Source organism: Manis javanica, chromosome 11, assembly GCF_040802235.1.
Source record: "Manis javanica isolate MJ-LG chromosome 11, MJ_LKY, whole genome shotgun sequence".
In the NCBI taxonomy this organism is placed as follows: Eukaryota; Metazoa; Chordata; class Mammalia; order Pholidota; family Manidae; genus Manis; species Manis javanica.
In genome coordinates, this window is record NC_133166.1 from 96,087,613 (window position 1) to 96,113,285 (window position 25,673).

Below are 25,673 nucleotides of genomic sequence, written 5' to 3' on the forward strand. Positions count from 1 at the left end.
AGGGAAAAATGCTTGCACATTTCCTTTGTTTCACTAAAGCATTTTCAGCTTCCATTTAATTTGATGGGTGGGCCTGGCTGATGGTAGATGAAAGCTGTACAGATGCTCTTGGAGTAGAAACGGGCTCTCACACAGATCTCAAAAGTACAAAGGATTAAAGCAGACAGAAACTTTCATTATTTCTGGTAGATCCTAACTTGTAAATCATGACTTGCTCTTTCTTCTTTGGATAAAGTTTAAAAAAAACAGACGAACACTTTTAAAACATTTGGAAATTATTGTAAACAAAGCATGACTACAAGAGCTATCTTAGCAACATAAATACCAAATACAAAGTCTGGATATGTGTAAATACTCATGTTCTTTCTATACAATAGATAGTCAAAGAGATAAGGAGGTCAACTCTGAAAACGCCATTACTAAGTAATGAAGGAGGACTGCCAATCAATTCCATTTAAATGAGATCCTTTGGTTCACAGGATACCAAACCAAAAACTAAAATGAAGTCAAGCATAAGCAGCAGCAGAAATTGCTAACATTACAAAATGAAGAAAGGCCTTTCAAAAAGAGAAGTTTAAGCAATTAAATGAAGAGGAAATTTAAATTTTTACCATTTATTTTGCATCATGATTTTAGTCCTTAGGTTGATACAATTGGGGAAAATAAATACTCCCTTCCCTTTCTTGCTGCATATGTATTAGTGGGAGTAGGAAGAACAGAATATGAAAGAACAGGCAAAGGGTACAGGAGATGCAAAGATAAAGTTGAAGAGAGAGACAATGAGGGTTTATACGAACCCTTCTGTAAGCAGAATCAATCAACAAAGTATAAAGTTGACAATGTTAAGTGTTTTTTTCCCACGTGGACTTCTGCAAGGACAAAACAGTATCAGACTGCATTCAACATACATTAATTATATAGCATTGTGGCACAGGTTTCCTATCAGACATGAAGTGTGTATGCTTTTTTCCCACACTTTTTATTCTCCACAGATGACACTGTTCATGAAGCACTGTTAGTATATTATTCAGCGAAGATTAATTTGATCATATAAATCAATCTTAGTGAGCAGAAAGCACTGTTAGCTGCCATGTAAAGGTCCTCCTTTCGAGTAACAATTCTACACTTGGAGTTCCTATCAGGAAGTTCTTGAAGGGCACTCCTCCTTCAGCTGGGTTCACAACTCATCTGCAACACTAAGTGCAGGTAAAGACCACATCTTGGTTAAACGTTAGTGCATAACAGCCCCTTGCCAATGGAGCCAATATCTTGTCCAGACATTAATCGTAAAGGAATTGTTCTCTTTCAGTCTTTTTCTTCCCCCATTTCCTCTAAAGGTCTCTATCCCAATGCACTGGTGCTCTTTAAATGGCCGTGCGGTCTCTGTGCCGGAGACGCCCATCACAGAAGAGATCAGAATGTGTGCCCTTAATCCTGTACTATGTTCATCTCATCAGTGCTGCCCAATCCACAGGGGTAAAAAATGGATGAGATTTGATATCTTCAACACCAGCAACTCCAGCACCAAGACGCTCCATAGGGTTGAACTGCAAGAGCTAAAATAGAAGGATTCAGTGAGTGAAAGGATCCAACTGCCAAATCAAAGGAAAACAAAAACATATGAAAGGACTTCTAAATTCAACCCCAGGGACAAATGGACTTGATTAATAGGCAAGTCACTGCATTTCCTTGAAAAGGAGCTATGTCTAAAACCATCTAGCTGTGGGGTTGTGGGGGTCTGAGTTTATGGTTTTTCAACTGAAGGGAACATGACTTTGAGTAACTCATTTTGTGTCTCATCCTCAGGAAGTATAATAGGATAGTCATATCTATCAATTTCCTACTCCAAATGTACTTCATGACATTAATTAGATATTGCAGTAAATTCTGAGAGATCCAGGTACTCCTTTCACGATTAGAAAGTTTGGGAGGCACAGTAAGTCTTCCAACCTCTAGTGAATTATATATGCACTGCAACTAAACTTTCCCTTAAGTATGAATAAGCTTAATTCATATTCCAAAGTTGCTTTCTTTGGAATAGCTGATTCACATAATTCACATTGATCCAATGAGTGAAATGTGTTTTGACTTCTTCAATAATAGAAATATGTATAAAAATTAAGAATGTTATATGCACAGTATAGAATAATAGAAGAGACATATATCTAATTATAGTAGATTCTGGGCACGCTCAAAGAATGTCTTGACATAGTCCTGCATCCTCAAATTTGTGTTTTAACAGCTTCTCTGAGGCATAATTTATACAGCATAAAATGTATCTATTTTAAGTGTACAACTCAATGATTCTTAGTAAATAAGAGTTGTACCATCATCAATACAATACAGTTTTAGAATCCTTTGATCACCCTAAAAAGTTTCTTCATGGTTTTTGCAGTTAATCCTTACCTACATCCCCAGTTCTAGGCAACCACTGATCTGCTTTCTCTCTGTATAAACTTGTCCTTTCTGTACATTTCATGTAAATAGGATCATAAAATAAGATGTCTTTTGCAGTGCCTTCCTTCACGGTAGCATAATGTTTTTAAATTCACCCATGGTGTAGCAGGTATCAACAATCCCTTCCTTTTTATTTCTAAGCAGCATTCCACTGCTTGGATATAACACATTTTGTTAATCTATTCACCAGTTAATAGACATGTGGACTTTCCAAGTTGAGGCTATAATGAATAATATTGCTATTAACATTTGCATATATGTCTTTGTGAGGACATATGTTTCATTTTTTTAAGGATATTCCTAGAAGTACAATTGCTGGGTCATGTTCTAAGTTTTTAGTTAGCTTTTTAAGAAACTGCCCAACTTTTCTAATGCCATTATACATTCCCACCAGCAATGTGTAAGGGTTCCAGTTTCTCTACATCCTCACCAACACTTGATACTGTCTATTTTTTTTTATTACAGCCCTTCTACTGGGTAGTAGTGGTTTTTCATTGTGGTTTCAATTTATATTTCCTAAATAAAGACAGTGAGCATCTTTTCATGTCCTTATTAGCCATTTATATAGCTTCCTTGGTGAATCTTTGCCCATTTTTATACTGAGTTGTCCACTTTTTGAGTATAAGAGTTCTTTACATATTCTGAATACAAGTCCTTTATCAGTTACATAACTTGCAAATATTTTCTCCCAGTCTGTGGTTTGTCTTTCATTTTCTTACTGATGTCTTCGAAGCACAAAAGTTTTAATTTTGATGAAGTGCATGTTACTGACTTTTTCCTTTTATAGATCACTATTGTTGGTTTTGGTGTCACATCTAATAACTCTTTGCCTAACCAAAAGTCATGAAGACTTTCTCCAATGTCTTCTTCTACAATTTTTATAGTTTTTACCTCTCATTATAGGTCTATGAGCTATTTTGAGTTAATTTTTTGGCATACAGTATGAAGTAATGGTCTTAGTTCATTTTGGTTGTAGCATATATTTTATTTTCCCATCACCATTTGTTGAAAAGGCTATTTTTTCACCATCAATTTATCTTGGCACCTTTTGAAAACTCAATTGACCATAAATATAAGGGTTTACTTCCAGACTCTCAATTCTACTCTATTGATATACACCTACATGTTTATGCTCTAATAACAGAGTATCCAAGTAATTACTGTGGATTTAAAACTAAGTGTGAAAATCAGGTAGTGTCAGTTCTCCAACTTTGTTCTCTTTCAAAATTGTTATGGATAATCTAGGTTCCCTGCCTTTTCATATACATTTTGGAGTCAACAAACAGTTACCCAATTTTGCTGATCTTTTCAAAGAAACAACTTGTGATTTCTTTGATTTTTCTCTTATTTTTCTCTTTTTTATTTCACTGATTTCTGCTTCCTTTCTTCTGCTTGCTGTGGATTTACTTTCCTTTTTGTATTTTTTCTTGTTTTCTGATATAGGTATTTAAAGCTATAAATTTTCCTCAAGAACTGATTTAGCTGCATCATATAAATTTTGACATGTAGTATGTTTGTTTTCATTCCATTAAAAAACATTTTCTAGCTTCTCTTGGGATTTCTTCTTTAACTCACCATTTGTTGAAAAGGCTATCTTTTCACCATCAATTTATCTCGGCACCTTTTGAAAAATCAATTTTTATTTAGAAGTGTGTTATTTATTTTATCTTGGGGAGTATCAAATTTCTTTATTTGAAGGGATGGCACAAATGAAAGAACTTAAGTAGATATTTTAGTACAACTTATAAAAAGGTAAAAGTAACCCCAGCATGCAGGCACTGCTTTGGTGACCAGGGAAGTCACCCTTGTGGCTATGGGAAACCAGCCTAAGGCTCAGCTCTCATTATCACTGACTCCCACAGTATGCTTGTTGAAGAAATACTCTGCCATGCCAGACTTAAGGGCCCCGATTCTGTACATGTTGGTTATGTGATCATGCAGTTCTTTGATGGATTTCACCTGCTTAGTCAGGTAATGAGTCTCAATGAAGTCATCAAATGGGGACCATTTTAGAGAGTGGCCAGTTTGTACAGTTCCAGTAGTGATTGATGCATGCTTTTTTCCAAGTGTAATGCACACTGTATTGCATTCAATCCATTCTCCCAGTCATCATGGTCTGGTTTCTTCATCTCCTAAAGTAAGATTCGGCCATCTCATTGGTTCTGCTGTTTTATCAATTTCTCAGCATATTTCTTCATGAGATTGGAAAACAAAATATCTGGCAAAGTTCTTCAAAGCCACATCATCACAGTCAAAAAGTAATAAGATATGGACAGGTAGACATAGGAGACACAGAACTTCAGGTTGACCTCTCACTTGATGGTGGCCTCCAAGCCCTGGTGGTAGTTGTGGTGCACCTACAAGGGGGACAAGGTCGTGCTGGTAGGCTCCTGAAGAGAGGTGGGCACAGCCTTGGGGAGCAGGGAGTTACACGGGGGGAGGCTGGCCGAGGAGGCAGAGCTACAAGCAAGGAGACAGAGGGCTGGTTCTCAGGGGCCAGCCAGGTAGGGGACCAGCACCAGGTCTCATCCAAGCACTGCTGGAACAGGAAACCACAGCTACTCAGAGAAGACTGTCAAATGTGTTGTTTATTTGTGGGTTCACCAGCTCTCTTTCTGTTGATGATTTCTAATTAAATTGTTATGGTCAGAGTATGTTATATGATTTCAATCCTTTTAAATATTGAAACTTGTTTTATGACATAGCATATGATTTATCTTGGACAATGTTCCATGTGCACATGATAAGAATGTATTCTGCAATCAACTTAGAGTCATTTGGCAATGTATAAGTCTTCTCTATATCCTTGCTGATTTTCTATTGATTATCAAGAATGGGGTTTTGAAACATCCGTTTATTATTATTGGATTGTCTCTTTTTCCCTCCATTCTGATTTTGCTTCATGTTTTGAGTCTATTACAGTATATACCTTTATAACTCATATAAATATATAATGCTTATTCTTATATTCTAAGTATATATATAATTCTTATATATTTCCATGTATTGACCTTTCTATCATTATGAAACATCTGCCTTAAGTCTCTAGTAAGTCTCTTGTCTTCACATCTATTTTGTCTGGTATTTAATACAGTGACTCCGGCTCTCTTATGGTTACTGTTTACATGGCTTATCTTTTCCCATCCTTTTTCTTTTAACCTATTTGTGTCTTTGAATTTAAGGTGTCTCTCATATATAGAAAATAGTTGGATCTTACTTTTTTATCGAGTTTAATAATCTCTGCCTTTTGTTTGGCATGTTTAGACATTAATAATGAATGTAATTATTGATATAGTGGGTTTACATTTGCCATTTTGTGATTTCTTTTCTACATCGATCGGGTTTTTTTGTTCCTCTCAATTTTCTTTTACCATTTTTTTTAATGGTTGCTGTAAAGATTACAGTGTGCATCTTAATTTACTTCAAGTCAATATAAACATAATTCCTATGAAATGCAGAACTTTTGTTCCACTACAGCTCCATTCCTTCTGCCCTCCTTTGCCTATTATTATGTGGTATGTTATATGTTACATCTATGTGTATGATAAACCCAAGAGCACAGTGTTGTAATTACTGCTTCATATACTCACGTCTTCTAAAAGAAGTTGAGAAGAGAAATGAGAAAACAGATATTTAGTCTTTTCTATTAACTCATATTTACCATCCCAGTGATCTTCATTTCCTCCTATGGATTTGAGTTACTGTCTGGTGTCATTTCCTTTCAGTCTAAAGGACTTCCTGTATTATTTCTTGTAAGGCAGATCTGTTAGCAATTAATTTTCTCAGTCTTTATTTGGGACTTTATCTTCATTTTTGAAAGATAATTTTGCTGGATATAGAATTTTTGGTTGATACTGTCAGCACTTTGAATATGGCATTCCATTGTCTTCTGTCTTCTGCTGTTTTTGATATGTCAGACATTAACGTTTCCTTGTGTACAAATGAATGGCTTTTCTTTTGCTGCTTTCAAAATCTTCCTCTTTGTTTCTGTCTTTCAGCACTTTGACTGTAGTATGTCTAGGTATGGATTTCTTTGTGTTTTTCTACTTTGAGTCCTTTGAGCTTCTTGGATACATACCAATGCTTTTCATCAAATTTGGGATGTTTTTCAGCCATTATTTCTTCAAATATTTTTGCTGTCCCTTCCCCTTTTTCTTTCCTTCTGGGACCCCCATTATATGTATATTGGTATATTTGATATTGTCTCTGTAGCCCTTTTCATTTCTCTTCCAATTTTCTTGTCTGTTTCTCAGATAGGATTAATTTCTATGATTCTATCAAGTCCTCTGATTCTTCCTTTATCTATCTCAAATTTGCTGTTGGAATGCTACAATGAATTATTTTCCCCGCATAGTTAATTCTTCATTTCAATTACTGAACTTTTCAACTTGAGAATTTTTTTTTGGCTCTTTCTTGTTTTTTAATATAATTTCTGTCTCCTTACTGAGAACCTATATTTGTTGGTTTGTTGTTGTTATAGTTTTCTTTAATTTTTTATACTTTGGTTCCTTTAGTTCTTTGAACATTTTTATAATAACCACTTTGAAGTCTTTGTTAAACCCAAATTCTGGGGACGCTAAGAGCCAATTTCTACTGACTGCTTTTTTCCCCTTCATATGGGTCATACTTTTTTTTCTGTATCTTATACTATTTTACTGAAAATAGATAGGACACTGGAGTCTGATTTTTTTTTTTTTCCTGTAAAGACTCTTGTCCTTGCTGTTGGTTTGTTTGACCTTCAGTAACATGTTTCAGCTAATCTGTAAATCTACTTCCCCCACCCCACCGGACCAAGCAGCTGTTGATAGCTCTGCTCATTTTTTTTTTTGTTTTTATTTTTAAGTTTGGCTTCATAGGGGTCACCCTGTGTCTGCATAGCTTAGTGGTCCCTGGTGATTGAAAAGAGACTGAATTCAAATGCTTCAGCTACTAAAGCTTCCATCCTCTGCCAATGGATGGGAGAACACATTCAAACTGAGACCACCTTCAAGTCTTCCCTAGTTTTTACTTTCCACTGAGATCTTTCCCTGTTCTTATGCACATGCACGCAGCTTCAGGGTTGGTGCTCATGGCCTGCCCTAAACTGGTAGAAACTTCACACCTGACTAGGCAGAGAAGAGAGAATGGGAGCTGCCCCAGGCAAAAATGCCATAGAGCCTCACTGTTCTTTCCCAAACTTCAGCTGTTTATCAAGCATAAACAGTCTCCAGATTGTTGTATCCCTTTGATCAATTTCCAGAACACAGAGGTGGTTGTTTTGCAAATTCTGCCCAACTTCACAATTTCCTTTTTCAAGGAGAGTATTTGCCAACTCCCTCACATGGCCACAGCCATTCAAATATGAGAATATTTCTACAGCAAATAATTTTTCCCATAGAATTTAGCCATCTGCAACTGAAGTATTTAAATAATGTCTTTACATTAATTATTCTATACATATAGAAAAATTCATTCAAATTTAACCAAAACTATTTTTTTCTCTAATTTTTAATTTTCTTTCATTCATGATTCTTTGATTCAATTATCTGTATGAAAAATATGAATTGATTTCATGCTGTGTGCCAGTCCACTACTTTTTTAGACCTTTTTCCCTTGTATCACCAGCTGTTGCCTCACTTTTATATTATAAGCAACTACATTTCATCAAATTACAAATTACCATATGTCATGAACCTTCAATATTGTCCTATCAGTAATAACAATCCAGAACACTTATGTGCCATTTATTGTGTACCAGGCATTATTCTAAGTGTTTAACATAAGTTAACTCAATTCACCACTCTATAAATAGCTACTATTATTATCTCTACTTTACAGATGAGAAAATAGAGACAAATAAATAACTTGTTTAAGATCATGCAAGTAGTCAGTAGCAAAGACAGGATTTGAATTCAGGTACTATGGCTCCACAGTCCATGCCCTTTACTACAACATTACACTGATTCATGAGTGCATGGTCTGCAAATGCCAATAATCTATTATTTCACTTTGATATTACTAAATCCACCAGGAGAGTGAAGCATATACTTCAAAAGACTATACTCACAGTCTTTTTACTTGAGGTTATTGTACCTAGCATTCAAAATGACTGTTTATTAAAGCTAACTGCTCAAAGAATTTTTACATTAGGAGCCGCTAAACTATGTTGAGAAAAGCTATGATAAAACAAACATAAGAATATCCTGTATTTATCAAATCCATTTTCAGAATCAGACAATTCATGTCTACTAATTATAGAAGTCAATAGAGCATGTCGAGTCAGGAAATATGGAAGCCATCAGATAGTTATATATAAATCTAAAATACTAAACATTAGTAAGAATTAACTATAGCATATTTTTTAATATTTCAGGAAATATAAAAACATGTAAGTTCTCTCTTCTTTGTTACAACTAACTTTTTCACCCCATTCTTCCCAAAACATGACCTTATTAAGAAATTCCAACAAAGGCTCATATTTTGACATTTACTAAAGTCAATTTACTTAGCTAATGGACTCCTCTACAAATTTGCAAGTATAATCTATAGGCAAAAGTAAGATTGTTTTACTCATGACTATCTTGTTTATTATTCTGCCATTTTAAATACTATACTAGGCCTCAAGAGAGATTACACAAAGATTCTATTGCTTAAGAGAATGTCAGCCAATGGTAAATCCAAGATACTCATTATCAACTCCTTTCTCCTAAAAACCAGGCAATACACCAGAGCAATGAAGGCACAAAAATTTGTTTTGAGGGCCTTTTTTCTTACATATCATTCAACTGACAAAACACCTGTCATAATTAAAGTTACACTGTAAGTATAAACATACATGCTCTGAGGATTTGTAAAATGTAATTTTCTGAAATTTGCATTTGAAATGTAACTATGTTAAGCGCCAGTCACTTATCTGATATAAGTGAACCATAGGTACACCATGGGAGATTATGAAATCTAGGAAGAAAGCAAGGAGCTAAAAGACAAATCTCCCCAAAGCAGAATAATTATTTCCATATAAATCATTTTGTGGTTTTTTTTTAAAAAGACCTTTATGACCTGTGAGGTAGTGGAAGAGGAAAGTCAAAATGACAAATTGCTAATCATGCCAAGAGACCCCTTTTCCCTTTCCTGATGACGTTTCCTCCAGATGAGTGGTAGTTTCTCTAGGCAGGCCAGTGACAGAATGCAGATTTACTATATAGCCTATACTTATCTGTACTTGGGGATTTAACATACTTAAGTCTACATTGCGTTACAACATAATTTCTAATAAAGATAGGAGCAGCAGGCCTTTATAATTAATGCAGAGAATTATAAATATTTCTTTAAGGTAGAAAAACAAAAATTAGTTGCTAGCCTTCCTTAAAAAAAAACACTGAATTTACCTTTGTTGTGCCAGAGCAAATAAGATGAAATCAAATGAGTGGCTTCCTTTTTCCCATTAGAATGAAATGTTTTCTGTATCTCTGCATTACCTCCTGACCCTTTTGCAAAGTGGTGAGGGTATTCTCATCTCAGTATTTCCAACCTCATTCTTTTCTTTATATTTTACCTACTCTGGGCAAATTAACCATCCTGACGTACAACTCTGATTCTTTCATACTTCTGCACAAAAACTCCAAATCTTGTTTTCTTTTTAAATAAACTAAATCCTGCCACTCTACCCTGGTGTTCATGATAACAGAACCCCATAAAAGAACCCCAACTTATCTTTCCATACTCATCTTTTACTATTACTCAACCCTATATTCATCCCTCCAACTCTAGATAACCATGCCTTCGATATTCCAGACTGAATATTCTGGACTCCTTCTTCGTCAAAGCTCTTCTTTCACCTGGCTATTCCCCCTCATCTAACCTTGTCATGCCAAAATTCTAAGCCTCCACAAAACTAACAGCCAGAATACAAAAACTTTCCTAATTACTACTACTGCATCAACCAAAATCCCTCCTTATCTTGACTTGCTTAAGTATTTTTTCACAGCCTTTATCAATGCATTTGTGATATACTTATTTGTGAGTCTTATTTTTGTAGCTTACAGCAATGTGCCTTGATATATTTGTTGAATGGAATCAAAATCACTTTTCAAGAAAATACTAGATAATTGTCTTCTTAACATTCCCTTCCCCTTTGTTTCTTTTTCTTTTTAAATTTGTTGTCCCTGATGAAAAAAATAATTCATGTTTCATTACATGAACATTTTTAGTTCTTGATCTTTTCCAAATAACCTCTCCCTTTATGTTTTTCATAGAAGTATAATGATCCCCAGGCCCAACATTTCTTGCTGATTTGCCATGAACCTATCATCCCACAATGCTGACAATCCTCAGTGTACACACAAAAACCCACTATTCACAACTAGAGCATTTAAAATATGGAGAGCCAATTTAAGAAGCTCACTAGAGTTCCAGGCCTACCTCTGGGATACTGAAGTTTAATGATCAATAGTTTCTTCTTTCAAAGCCACTGCAAATGCACTAACTGGTACCAGTGCCCAAGTTCCATCAAATGACGAAGGTAGGAGTGATTTAACTTGGCAAAATTTCCTACTACCACTTCTCTCCTAAGCAATGTGAGTAGACCATTCTTAAACTTATAAATATGAATTAAAGATTGAAAACAACCATTCATATTGGGCTACAAAATAGCAAAAACAGAGCAGCTCCAGACAAGCTGAAAGCCTTACTTCAATCTCACACTTACACAAATGTGTGTAATCGACTAAACATTAGTCTGGATTAAAAACAAAAAAAACCCAGTAAGTTTTAACTGTTTTCTCTGACCTTACCAATACATAAATAGGAGCAGAAGCCTAAAGATATACAGTATAAACTCTGAATTTGTTATTATTAGTATTGAGTCTTTCTTGCCCAGAAATAATTTCTTAAGATTTTAGAGCTGTGGGCTCTGCTAATTTGCATGGTTGATATACTCAGCCAATAGGTCGATTAAATTACCTGTTGAATGAGTGAGCGAGCCTCTTCAGAGACACATTCAGGCATGTTCAAAGTGGTGTGAGTATTTATTCCTGCTGGATGGCACTCAACCAGAGTCTGAAACGATCAGTCACACACATTTCTTATCCCAAATAACATCACATTCTGTTCTGTCACAAGATTTATGAACAAGTACAGAGAACTCAATAACCACCTTAACTGGAATGTAGCGACCCACTCAGTGCCACCTAAGCAAATTAGGACAAGGGCTATGAGCTTACAGAACATCTAACTGAATTGAAGGCAATTGACAGAACCACATCAGAAGTTTATGCCACTTACCCTTTTCCCTTAGTTCGAGAATAGCTCACAATAGAAAAGTTTGCATTGCACACAGAAACTAAAAAGGGACTTGGTATCTCTGAAATTTTGTAATGTTCTTAAAAACCTTTAAAATTTAGAACTTGTTAATAATAATAATACTTTATGTATATACAGCACTTCATGGTTTAAGGGTAAGTATAAGTGATTTGCAAATTCCACAACAATCTTAGAACTGCAGTATTATCTACATATTTAAGATAGATGACTACTTACAAAAGTATGACTATTCATTTCCTGTTTTCTTCCCAGGAGGCAATCTGCACAATACTCTACTAAAGTCCATTAACCTCACACATCTTACTTAAAAGTTATCAATCAGAGAGAGTATAAATTCTGTCCTTAAGCTAAAACAGATAGGAAAAATGTACAGTATTGGGAAAAAAGATAACGTTATCTTTAATATCTACAGTAATTTTCTAAAATGAGAATTCCAGACAAGATATTTAAATAAAACATCCAAAGAATTCTAAAACATTCTTACATGAACCTTACAGATTTAATGCTGTTTGTTTAATGTTTAATGTGATTGCTAACATTGTGACATAACGATTTTTCCATCAATTGATTCAAAGCAAGACAACTCTACTTTTTAAAAATCTGGAACCTTGAAAAACTTGCATTTTTCTGCCCTTTTTTTTTTCTTGTATCAAAGATTTTCTTACTGAGTCCCTGATCTAAAAAACTGAAGACAAAGGCTAAACGTTCTCAATTTGAAATCAAGGGAGCATCTGGGCAAACTTATTAAACGTCCAGGTCACTGCTTACCTTGCCAGTGAGAAGTTCAAAGAGGACAGCGCCCAGACTCCACCAATCACAGGCTTCAGTTTCTTCCGTGATTGCTCCAACCTCTAAACACACCAAAAAAGGTTGATATTAAAATTCCAAAGGTCAATTAAACTTTCAAAATTAACATGTATTAGCAAGGTGACCTTTTTAATGCTGAGAGAGCATATACTAAATACTACTGGGCTTTCAAAATTCCTGAAAGTTACGTATCCTTTTGGTCACCTACTGTGGTGGCATTTTTTTTTTGACGCAGTCATACATTAAACGGAGACATTTGTTCTTTAGTTGATAGAGGGACACCTTCAAGATGCTATACTTAAAAGCTGAATCAGCATTTTGCTTAATTTTTCAAATCTGAGAAAATATAGCCAACTCTACCTTAGGGGCCATTTTTTGTTTTAGAAATAAAGACTTTAGGTTTAAAAGGAACTTCAAAATTTATTTAAACCAGTATTAATTATCCTTTTAAAGATTCAAAACCAGAGAGGTAAAATGCTTTGTCCAGTGTCATACAGTAGATCTGTTGCAGTTCACAGACCTAGTTTATCATATCATCCCTCTCCTATATAATCAAGTGTTTTCAACTAAAGAAGCATGTGAAATACAGATTTACCCATTTTGTTATTCTGAAGCACAGATAGATATGCTGCTTTAAGCCACAACTGAGACTACTGGCTAAGACAAGGGCTTTTAGAACACCTACAAATTACAGTTCTATCTGTGCTATCCTGATCTCTCACCAGCCCAAGTTCCTGAAATTAATATGAGTTTTCGGATGTCTTCTTTGAATTTCTCCACAAATCAGCAACAATTCCCTATTTTACCATTTCTGAGCCTTTCAGCCCTTAATTCATGTTTGATTTCTTCTTGACCTTTCCTAATGACACCCAACTACTCATAAGCCTTGTCAATATCTGCTCTTTGGTTTCCACTTGACTAACAAAACGTATTTACCATGTGATTGCAGGTAACCCTCCACTGCTAACAATACCGCTCAGAAGTTTCTAAGTAGTCATGGTGGAACTTGGAAAACAAGGACCAGAAGTGATACTCGGGTGCCCCGCCCTTTAGCCCATACTTAGTAAACCCACAAGAACCACAAAACTCAAGAGCCTAAACCTTAAGTCTCAAAGCAAAGGTTATGTGGACCAGAGAAAGAACAAAAAGCCATTCCTAGGCAAAGCACTGGAAGTACTCCGTTTCAGCAACCACCCTCCACACCCCTCCACCCGTCCTCCTCTTCTGGATTTCAAATGGCTTAGGTGGAAGTCCACCCCTTCACCACAGCCCCCACCCAGCCTTCCTCTCCCTAATGAACTTCGGGCCCAAAGCACAACCTCCCTTCTCTAACTAGCTGCTCTAAGCTAGGCGGTAAAAGGAAAACAAAAATGTTTAATTACTGTGTGAATGACAAGTCTCTTAGTCCTCCTAGAGCCACCTAAGTTCATAAAACAGCAGCTCTGAAAAACTGAGAACCACCTAACAGAGGTCTAATGACATACATTGCGGCACATCAGTGTGCTAGACTACTACTACATGAGCATTTAAAATAGTGTATTCATGCAACATTTAAGTATATAAGTAAAGCTAGATATATTAAATTTAAAAAAAATAAGCTATAGACACCAGAATTGAAATTCTTAAAGTATGTATTTAAAAAAACACTGCTGAGAAATTATGACAAAATGTTTTAGGGATTAGCCTCCAGGGTGGTACAATTTTTATTTTCATTTGTATACTTATTAACCTACTACAAGAGTATCTACGTGGTACTGTTTTTAATGTACAGCAAGGTGACATGAAAACAAGACTCAGGCCCATTGGAGCAGGAAGATGAAACTATGTAGGCCAATCCTCCCTAAGAATCAGTCTGCCTACGCAGTTACCCTGCAACTTGAATGTATTATATATTTGAGCAAAGGACTAGGAGTCAGGAGTCCTGGGTTGAGAGCCATGAGGAACTAATTTGATCTCAGCCATAACATGATGGTTAGATAGGAAGGCTTCTAGGTTAAATTTAGCTTAAATTCTCTGATTTTGATACTCAAGGACTTCCTGAACCAGTGATTGTCTTGGAGGCCAGTTCCTTGGGAGTTCTTAGGCTACCCCTCCCAGGTTCAAATACACTGGCCCCACCCCGTTCCACCTTCCCCACAGAGGGCCACTCTCCCCTTCAGAAGAGTGCTCTAGAAACTTTAGAAAGGCCGCATTTTCTTAGAAACTTTAGAAAAGTAAAATAAATTTACCACAGTCCTGTTTTTAGGCAGAAAGACAGATATTCGCAGGATGACAGATATGAGAGGACGGAGCCCGCCAAGAACCGAGGGAGTTAACCAGATTAAGCCCGAGAGCTGGAAGGACTCATGCCCTTGGCAGTGTGAGTTCATTCCACAGGCTCTGAATCTGGGCTGACCTGGAGACTTGCTCCAGCTAATGCAGGTGAGTTGGGCAGAGACATGGGACAAGCAACATGCTTAAGTTTCCTAAAAAATGCCAAGATTAGCATAATAAGAACAGGAGAGACCTCTTTAAGGCTAAGCTTCCACTTTTGAAAGAGTGGGAAGTTAGATTCTTTGGTAATCAGCCAAGAACTTATCTTAAGGCAAGGCAAGGTGTTCCCAATACTTGGGAGTGGCTACTACCTTAGAGAGAAACAAAAGGCTTGGCCGGCAGAATTACCTAGAGGACTAGCTATAGACAATGACATATTGTCTCTCACCAGAGATAGGATCATGAGATGAGACCACCTGACAAGCCCACACCCCCCGACCCTTCACCTTTGCCCCATTTTTGAAAGCCTTAAAAGACAGAATCCCAGCCTTTGGGTGAGCCTCCTCCTCTCTGAAGTTGCCCGCACTCCCCTTTCTTGGAGTGTGTATTTTCAAAAGACTTTTTACTGCTCAACTTACTACCCTCGGTCTCTGTGCTCTTGCAGTGGTGTCTCTGTTACTTCGCCATTCCATTCCATTTTCTGGACTGCAAGCACAAATCTTCATTCTCTCTGTCCTACTCCAAAAAGCAAGTAAACCTGCCTTTATCTACTTAGGCTCTAGCCCATTCCTCCCTTAGAGTACATTCAAATGGAACTTTCTTCCTACTTCACCATGTCTCTGCCCTTCAGTTCTTTCCGGTGGAGGGGACAGGAACCGAGAACAACCTCAGCCCCCCAACAGTCATCACATATAACCTTCAGCACATTTCCTTCCAGGCTAAAGCTGGCAATGGATTACATCATTTCCCTGTTCAAAATTCTGAAATGGCTTCTCAGTGACCATTAAATAACATTCCAATGTCTTGTTTAATCAGGCATCCATATGAGGTCTCAACCTACCAGATTCAATCAACCAACACAAGTAGCACAAACTAGGCACAATGCTAGTACGATTCCTCTACAGAACTCTTAGCTGGCCACGCTGCTAAATCACATGAAACTAAAATCAGTTTTCCCACTAGCATAGCTAATGGTTTTATTGTTTAAATCTTTTGCTCAAGAATTTAAAGTATTCCATTTTTATCAGATAGCCAGTAGTATTTCTTAATTTTTATAAAGGTGGTACCTATTCAAAGCTCAAGACCCACAATTACTGATCAGCCATCTGTTTTCAATGTGCCATCAACAGGTCTCTGTGTACACACATTGCTTTGTGCATAGTGGGCACAGGCTGCACCAGTGAGAGTCACAATAAAAGAGCAGCTAATGTCTATTGACTGATACTATATGTAAGGAACTGTGTTTCACATTTTACATGAATTATTCAAAATTTCCAAGCAAGCAACCTATGGAGAACTTATTTGGATAGGGTGACTTTGGAGGAGAAAGCATATTGTATTTGTGTGTCCAGGGGAAGAGGACCATCTGACCCAGCCAGCTCAGGGAAAAGTTATGAAAATTAATGAGATGGTTGGTCTAACAACATGCCCTGAGGAGCGCTAAGCTAGAGCCACACCCCAAGTTTCTGCTTGGTAAGGTTTTTGGTTAGAATTGAGCAAAGGGCTGCTGAGATAAGCCTATGTAATGTAATCAGTGGCTAACATAATTTATAAAGGTACCTTTTAAATCCAAAGTGCCATCACCAGTGTAGCCTAGACCATCAGAAGCCTCATGTTCTGCCTGGTTCCCACATCACTGCTGGGAACGTGCACTGGGTAAAATGTGTCACCATGTGTGTATGGGGGGTGGGAGGTGGGGGGTGATTCTTGCAGCTACCAGATAAGCACAGTGCATCTTTCCGATGCTCAAAGGTTTTGATATGTGTGGGAGGGGGTGGGATATTGTTTACTATTAAAAGGAACACAGATCTACTGTAGAACAGAATATAAAGTTTACATGGATTTGGAAAATAAAAAGAGTTCAAAGAAACTTCAGATCACATTTCAGTAACCCCTGGGCTACGCTTTTCCTATTACTCCACAGTTATAGTACTTGGGCATAAAAGTTTGAGGCACTTCAAGAGACAGACAAGGTGTATTCCTGTTTTGATTTCTGTGAACTTGCTCAACTAAGGAGTCTGAAAGTTAGGCTCATTAGTTTTATGCTGCTTTGAAATCCCCTGCAACTTTCTGACAGAGTCCTTAGCAGGTAGATAATGACCCACACACTACTTCAAATGTGGGTCACGGGTGTCTGTTGAGTCCCAACCTGACCATGAGGCCACACAGACAACAGCAAGAGGCCCAAGTAGGCCCTACTGCCAGTCTCCTTCCCGTTCGCCAGCTGGCTCACTACCCAGGCCAGGGTGCCACCGCGGCCGTGACCGCTGGGGACACTCTAGCACTGCCCATTTTGGGCTACTTCTTTCCTTCCCCATTTCTTTTTCCATCCTCCCTTGATCTTCCCATGACAGCCTGTTTCTTTTCCTTTCCCCTTATTTCCTCTTTCTTCTCTCTTAGATGTCAATTAGTTAAGCTCTCCAATGGCAGTCAGGTCTAAGGAGCTCACTGATCCCAATCTAAGAAAAACTGCTTCCTAAAGGTATGAAGGGGACCGATCACCATCTTTAATCCAATTGAGCTCAGAAAGAAGGATAATGAAAAGGTATGGTAAAAGGTAATCGTTTTTCATGGAAATCTGGAAAAAAAGACACTGAACATGTTTTAAATCCATCCTCTTCATAGAGCAGCTTGAAACACTTCAAAATGACTCTCTATTAGGCAGGGAGTCGTTAATTAATGTGAAACTGACATAATAACCAAATGATCTGTCCTTGATTTTCACAGATGACTCTAAACTACAACAGAGTTCTGTATTTAGGCAAAATACAAAGAAGAATTTCTTAAAGCTAGGAAACTTACAACGGCAGCAAGTACTCATGGAATTTCTTCGTTAGGATCTTAAAACAGAATCTTCTTTTTCGTTTAATAATCAGAATGCAGGATTCTGGTTGTCTTTTTAAGATTCCTTAAGGACCAATAATTCTTAGATTAAAAATTTTTAAGATGTACCGTGAAAGTGTATTACCAAAAAGAAGCCTAAGGTTGTACGGCTATCAAAACCACTGCTCTAAAACTGCTTTACTTATAAAAGCTACCCAAAAAATTGAAGCATAAACCAAGAGTACTGATTTACATATAAAGCTAAACAGTAGCTATTACAAACAACAGGTGGTAGTCAGGTATATGTCTAATGTCAAAAGTAGAGACTATAAAGAAATAGCAAACTCATGAGGCTATTTTAAAAGTATAACATAGTGCAGATGTCAAAATCCCCTTAAGTTCCTACCTTGAATTTTTTAACTCTGGGGAAAAAAAAAACAAAAACATTTTAAAAAATAAATTCTACCATTGTTTTGTCAATTTTCAAAATATTTTTCCTATAGAAATTCAATGTGTGAAGTTCCGTGCATGCCCCTCCCCTCACCACAATTTTCTAGCAATTATACTTTCCAGGGAGGTAAAATAATTTCCTTCTTATCTACAAGGGCAACAGCACTACAGGCATTACACAAAATGATGAGGGGGAAAAAATAAACTATTCCCTAACAAACAAATTTTCAGATTATCCCCACAAATCCTCAAAATAGAGATGTGGTATCAAAGAACTCTGGGTTTTTGTCTTTTGAGTCAAAAAAAATGCATTGACAGGGCTTTGTTAGGCTACTGTTTGAGCCTGGCTGGGGAAGTCACTAAGCTTCTCTGAAATGAGGACAGCCAGACCTCTAGCATTCTTTCTCCCTCTAATTTTATGATCCTGAAAGTGTTTTCAAAAGCACTCATGAGCCTTTCTCATAACTTCTTCTCCCTCCATTAGCCTAAGATGCCCAAAGGGTGGAATTATGCTAGCATGAGCTGGCATTCCTCAGTCTTCCTTTTCTCCTTCTGTATATAGTCTTCCCTTTCCCTAAGAGACCTGGTGGTAAGCAAAAGCAATCAAGGTCACTAAATCTAACTTACCCTCACTTAATGTAACAGTCACAGTCAGTTCCAGATTAGATTCCAACTCATTCCAAATTTTTTAAGGACATCAAATATGTAAGAACAGTTTAGCAAAATCCCAGAACCCTCATTTTAACACTACCAATTCTCTTATTCTAATACCATATAGTATCTTATTGATGCAAACTCGTATTTCACAAGTGAATAAACAAGTTTAATAAAGATACCACAACATAAAATGTGCTTTGCCGACCTTTGTTTTACGCATGTTTAACACCTTATAATATACTCTTCAACAAGCCAGGATATTTTCCAGAAAAACAATGTTGTCTTGGTAACCCAGACTGTCAAAGAGCTTGCTAACTCAGAATAAGAGTTTTATAGTCCTTAGGATAATCAGAATTTACTAAGTTTGCTAAGTCTCCTTCTTAGAGCCAAAAGTAATAACGTCAACTTGACCTCACTCCTTAAAAGTAAAGGAGCGAAAAACCAGGAAGCTTTAACTCAGTAAGAAATGTAAGAAAACCAGGCACACAATTATATGAAATGTACCACAATGTGTAAGCTGGCTATAATATCTGGCTACCGGTCTGGTAAGATAATTAATACCAGTTAGAAAAAAAAAATTTTTTTTAATTCACTTACATACATCACAGGGCAACTATACTACCTAGTTTTCTCAAGGGTATCATTTTAGATATGGGGACAAATTTTTAAAGTGAAGGCAAAGGAAAAGAAGCAAAGTATACACTCTTAGACCTGAGGCTTTGAAGGACACTAAAGAGACCGTGTGACCCCAGCATTACTGAAATTGTGACAAATACTTATCTACAGGCCCGGGGTCCTGCCTTTTTAGGAATATAGACTTTAAACCTCATGGACATGTCAAAAGACACAACTCAAAGATAAGCTAAAAACCATGCTGGAAATTACATAGAAAATTGAAAAAGCTAGAAATGCATCTCAAACTCAAGCTTTAGATGAAGACCAACCTTTCTACAAAGCTTTATAAAGATGAATCACCTTGCATTTTAAGGAATCATGGGGTCCTAAACATTCCAAATTCAGGATTTACTTTTCTTTAAGAGACATTACTGTTAACAACCCTTGATAAAGAAGGGAATCTGATACTCTACATTAAGTTCTTCAATGGATCTGTTAAGGCACAACTTCCGACTGATGGCATCACCTGATTCTGTTCCCTGGTTCTTCCACTGAGGGAGACCCACACAGGTCATTTCATCCTTCTGCACCTACACTGATGCTAACAGAACAGTCGCCTCTACCCATTCCAGAACTCTCCAGAAGTAATTCCACAGCCTCCCTTTGGCTGTAGGTTTGGTTGTTGTTATCTTCCTTCCAGGATATGGTAGGAAATACAGCAAATTTGGAATTTTCGTTGAAGAGAATTTCACATAGAGAAACAGTCTGTTTTAATTTAGAACACATATTTAAATGTCTTTCCCAAGCTGTTTTCCTTAACTACACTTTTTTTAATAAATGGATCTTAGACACCTCATTTATTTTTACTCTCTAAGTTAGAGTAACTGTGGGACTCTTATTAAAAGGTCATATAAAACTCAGTGAAAAAGCAACAGTTGTTGCAAGTAAAGTATTTATGTAATAGTCAAGTAAACCAACATTTAGAAGCCAAAAGAATTTTTCACATAAATGATATAGCACTTTATGCAAATATCAGAATGATCAAATAATTTTAAAGGTGTGGAACTATAAAGTAAATTAAATTAAAATTATTCTCAGCAATAAGTAGACATTGCAGAGTTAAATATAATTTTCTAATGCCACAGGATTTTTTTTTTAAAGTTTTTGACTTTAAATATCTGACCTTAAGGATTCCAACTCTCTCTTTAGGAAAAGGAACAAAAAATAACAAAAATACATTAGCTTTTAGAATAAAACAGTGATTGTTGGCAAATAACACAATATAAAAATTAAGCCACATTGTTATAAACCATAAAATTAAGCATCATGTACACTTTTATAGTATCAAAAAGCAAGCTGGAGTATCCATATATTCTGTAAGTATTCAGTAAGATTTAAAATGCTGTTAAAGTGGTCAAGAACTTAACTTTCTTCTAAGTGAGTCAGATTTCACTAATGGCCTTAGCTAGGAGTAGAAATAAGTTTAAAAAAATATCTGATCTGTCATTAGTGACATACTTGGACCAAGGAAAAGAACATCTTTCTTCTGCAATGAGCATTCCATGTCAGCCAGAGCATGGAAACATTAGTACTGTGTTCCTACATAGACAATCTTTCCCTGCAGCATCTGTTGCTAATTGAAAGGGACTAGAATTACAAAATTCTAGTCAATTTCTCTCACCAGCTCTTGCTGTGTATAAAGATTTTCTATGCAGGGGCTGAGCTTTAGTCTTCCACTACAGCTGATGACTAAAGAACAAAGAGGAAGAAACACAGAAGAAAGCTTTATTTTTTCTACCCAACAATATATGGAACTAAGCTTGTGAGAAGGTCAGCTTAGCAAATTACAATTCTGTAAGTAGAACTATTCCCCTATAAAGGTCTATTAATGTCCGACTTACCAATTATATGTCTTGTTTAGGTAGTCTCTTTTTTTTACAAAAATCTTCAAAAATTGCTGTCAATATTATACCAATTATGTCTTTTATTTATAGCTCCTAGGCACAGTGCCTGGACACAGGAGGCACTTAATAAATGTTTGTTGAATAAATATATCCATCTTGTTTTTCGTGGCACTGCTCATTCAAGGCATTCAAAGCACCTACAAAGGCCTCATCACGTTCATTTTCCTTAAGCCCCACTGAGAACAGAGATCTCTGTCAAACCCTTTTGCACTTTTTTACGTGTGGTAAGCTAGAAAGTTTCAAACATTCTCTAAAGCATATTCTGGCTGCTGGATGAAACATGGATTAATGTAGGATGACAATGGAGGTCAGTCAGTTGGTCACTGCAGTGGTCCAGGCAAGAGATGATGGTGGCTTAAAGTGGGGTGGCAGAGTGGCCACCTCCCAGTGTACCCCTCTGCAGAGTTCAATAACCACCAGTGTGTTCTGGCAAAGATGGCATGTGGCAAGGAAAAAAGACTTAAAAGCCCTGGGAAAAGAAAGAAAACAGAACTGGGAGATAATTCAAGGTTTCCCCTGCTGCTGTTCAATGTAAGAAAACCAGGCACACAATTATATGAAATGTACCACAATGTGTAAGCTGGCTATAATATCTGGCTACCGGTCTGATAAGATAATTAATACCAGTTAGAAAAAAAAAATTTTTTTTATTCACTTATGTACATTACAGGGCAACTATACTACCTAGTTTTCCCAAGGGTATTATTTTAAATATGGGGACAAAGTGAAAGCAAAGCTGAAAGCCCTATCATTTATGAGAATAAAATTTCATTTTAATTCCAGGTTTGGATTGTTCCTCTAACACCTCTAAACAAAAATATTAAAGTATAGAAGTTTAAAGTTTTGAAGTCTGAAGGTGCACAACTGTTCAGAGAGACTATTTGAAATGAGGTAATCAGGACAGAAGAAATGTACCTGCCTAAGGCCTCACAATGTCTCTGAGGCAGATCTTAATTCTTAGGGTGGCAGACTAATTAGAGCCTGGAATTTGCATTTCCTAGCCCATCCTTTCAAATGGACATTTTGCTCCTTTTCCATTATCTTACCCAGTTTCAGAAAATGTTGGCTGCCCAATTATCCATTCTCCATCCCATAAAGTCCTCCAACATTGAGGACAATAAACTCCTTAATGATTCAAATGCCATGTTTGTCAAGTAAGGTATCTGAGCTGTTTAGAAGTTGCTGGGATCACATGACAGTGAGCCGCTGCACAGAGGAACCAGTGACAGAGGTGAGTCCCCCCCAGAGGGCAGGGGGGCTCTGACCCTCCCCACAGCTCCACAAGGTGGCGGACTGGTGTGGTGCTCCTCCACATTTCTCACACTTGCTTTCTTGGCTCATCCCAGCCTCTAGCCTTGCTTCCCGTCACACCACATTATTCATTCAGTTGGTTTTCAGGTAATCTAATTACCTGAAACCCTGGGCCTGCTGTATTGTGGGGACTTGTAAATAAGTACACATCACACTCAGCTGATTCAGGCTAGGCTTGACAAAATACTTAATGCTGCTTTTCTCCGACTACCCGGCTCTGAATTTCTTGGTGTTGTGATGACCTGGCCACCATGTTCTGAGCTTTCCTGCGATTATCTGTACCACTTGGATCAAAACTCCTTGATTTAACTGGACTCAGCATTCCAGAGCCCAGAATTACTTGTTCAAGGGAGTTTATAGGTATCATTACTATACTGTTTTCTTATGAGATAAAATAAGAAATGAATAACTACCATACGACATCTGGTTGACTGATTATAATTACAAGCTCTATACAATCTTGATTGCTCTCTCATCCTATATTTCTAGTAGGAAAAAAACCAACAGCATGCTCCATTTTCCATTGATCATATCACCACAACTCCATTCTGAATAGCCATCAGGTGTCACAGTGTTACCCAACCAAAGCCATTAAAGTTGATTGATGAGAAAAAAGGCTAACAGAAAATTGTGAAAATGACAGGCACTGTTCACTCTCTCCCTCTCTCCACTGCTCTTGCCATGTTGGGCAGTCAGAGAGCTCCATGCATTGCTTTTAAAAGAGCTTCCGGAATTCTATTTGCTTTATCATCACTTCTTAAAACCTTATCATTTTTAAACATTTATTTGATGTAAGTATTTGTGAATAATTGCTGAGAAGGAGTAAGGCCTGGATACTTCATGGAGGTTCAAACTGACAGGATTTTAGATGTTATAGAAACTCATAATATGATCAAAGTAACTAGCCAATAGTTCCGGTACATAACGTTTAAGGCTCAGCATTACATCTTCCTTGCTAAGTATCAAAAGTAAAAGATAGTTCACTTTCTTCTTTATAATGACATGGTGGTGAGGCCAATTAACTGAATATTTGCCAAAAATGAATTTAGACCTGATTTAGTATATGAAGCATTACACAGCAGCTATTACTTAAAACAAGAATCAAGTCACTGTTGGTAGAAATGTAAATTGGTGCAGCCACTGTGGAAAGCAGTATGGAGCCTCCTCAAAAAACTAAAACTATAAATACCATTTGACCCAGTAATTCCACTTCTAGGAACTTACCTGAAGAAAACAAAATCCTGATTCGAAAAGATATATGCACCCCTATGTTTATTGCCACATTATTGCCACATTATTTACAATAGCCAAGATACGGAAGCAACCAAAGTGTTCTTCGATAGATGAATGGATAAAGAAGGTGTGGTACATTTACACAATGGACTATTATTCAGCCATAAAAAGAAAAGAAATCCTGCCATTTGCAACAACATGGATGGATCTAGAGGGTATTATGCTCAGTGAAATAAGTCAGGCAGAGAAAGACAAACACCATACAATTTCACTTATTTGTGGAATATAAAAACAAAGCAGAACAGAAGGAACAAAACAGCAGCAGATTCATAGAGACCAAGGAGGGACCAGTGGTTACCAAGGGGGAGGGGCTGGAGCAGGAGGCAGGTGCAGGGAAGAGGTAAAGGGGCACAATAATTCACAATCCCAATGTAAGTTGATCATAGGGACTGCTGAACCACTGTGATGTACATTTAAAACCAATGTAAGATTTTATATTAATAATACTTAAATAAAAAATAAAATAAAACAAGTATCTAGTCTCATATTCCTCTTCTAAAAAAGAGATTTGTCCAAGATAATGAAGGAAAAATTTGGAGTAATTAAGAGGTTAAAATTAACTTCCTTTTAATAATCTAAAGCTTGAGGTAACCCCCAGACTCCGTAACATCAGGTATTATTCTGAAATCTACAGAGATCCTGTTTTCCACCGCTTCTGTGTGAAAACACTATCAATTCTCTGGCTCTCATAAACTGTAGTTCTAACAGCTCTGGACTTCCTTCGCCTGAGAAGGGCTAGAATGTTACTCACTGAGGTGCCAAATAACAGGGAAGGCATTACCCTGTCTCATTCTCATCACTAGAGACAAATCACATTCTGGCCTAATGAGAAGTATGATTTCAGAATGGGTCTATTTCAATACGGAGTGCCCTTACCACAGAGGTGAAGGTGACTGGCCCATTTTTAGGGGGTCTGTCAGGGCTCCAGGGCACATCCTATCTAGGGATGGCTCCCAAGGCTTCAAACCCTCAAACCCATGTAAAGCAACCCTTTATCTTCCTTCCATCAGAAGTGGCCTGCCTGGACAAGGTAAGGCTTGAATTGACTTGAAATTCTCTTTGCTTATCCTAGATGGGCTCTATACTCATGAGACAAGCCCCATCAGTATAGAGAGGTAAAATTCATTGGGGAATTTTCCTTACTATAAAATTTTCACTATTCTGTGGCAAACTTGAAATAGTGGTTTGCCTTTAGAATATAGATTTGGTTTTCACAACAGTAGGAACTAAAGGCAAAGGATTAGAAGGACTTGCTAATACTCAAGAAGAACATGAAAATATCCACAGGCATTACTTTGGAGATATTGTGGGTTAAGTTCCACAGGACCGCAATAAAGCAAGTATCACAATAAAGTGTATCAAATGAACTTTTTGGTTGCCCGGTGCACATAAAATTTTAGTTTACACTATACTGTAATCTATTACGTGTGCAATAGAATTATGTCTAAAAAAATAATGTACAAACCTCAACTAAGAAATATTTTACTGCTAACCATCATCTGAGCGTTCAGTGATCCATAATCA

At 37.0% G+C, this 25,673-nt stretch overlaps 1 protein-coding gene and 1 pseudogene across 12 annotated transcripts in view; both read right to left on the reverse strand.

Annotated features, from left to right (window-relative positions):
• RPS6KC1 (ribosomal protein S6 kinase C1) overlaps positions 1-25,673 on the reverse strand; it is a 388,511-nt gene that overhangs the window by 187,774 nt on the left and 175,064 nt on the right. For 10 of the 12 annotated variants that reach the window (XM_073216956.1, XM_037009917.2, XM_037009918.2 and 7 more), the window contains 3 exons: positions 12,526-12,608; positions 11,398-11,493; positions 599-1,556 (listed from right to left, as the gene is read on the reverse strand). In XM_073216956.1, coding sequence (XP_073073057.1) covers positions 1,446-1,556; positions 11,398-11,493; positions 12,526-12,608 — 290 coding nt within the window. In that variant the 3' untranslated portion in view covers positions 599-1,445. Of the gene's footprint in view, positions 1-598; positions 1,557-11,397; positions 11,494-12,525; positions 12,609-25,673 lie in introns of those variants that run through there. The other 2 variants (XR_012122859.1, XM_073216955.1) reach the window with 1 other exon arrangement.
• Positions 1,578-5,725, reverse strand: LOC108397049 (ferritin heavy chain pseudogene; annotated as a pseudogene).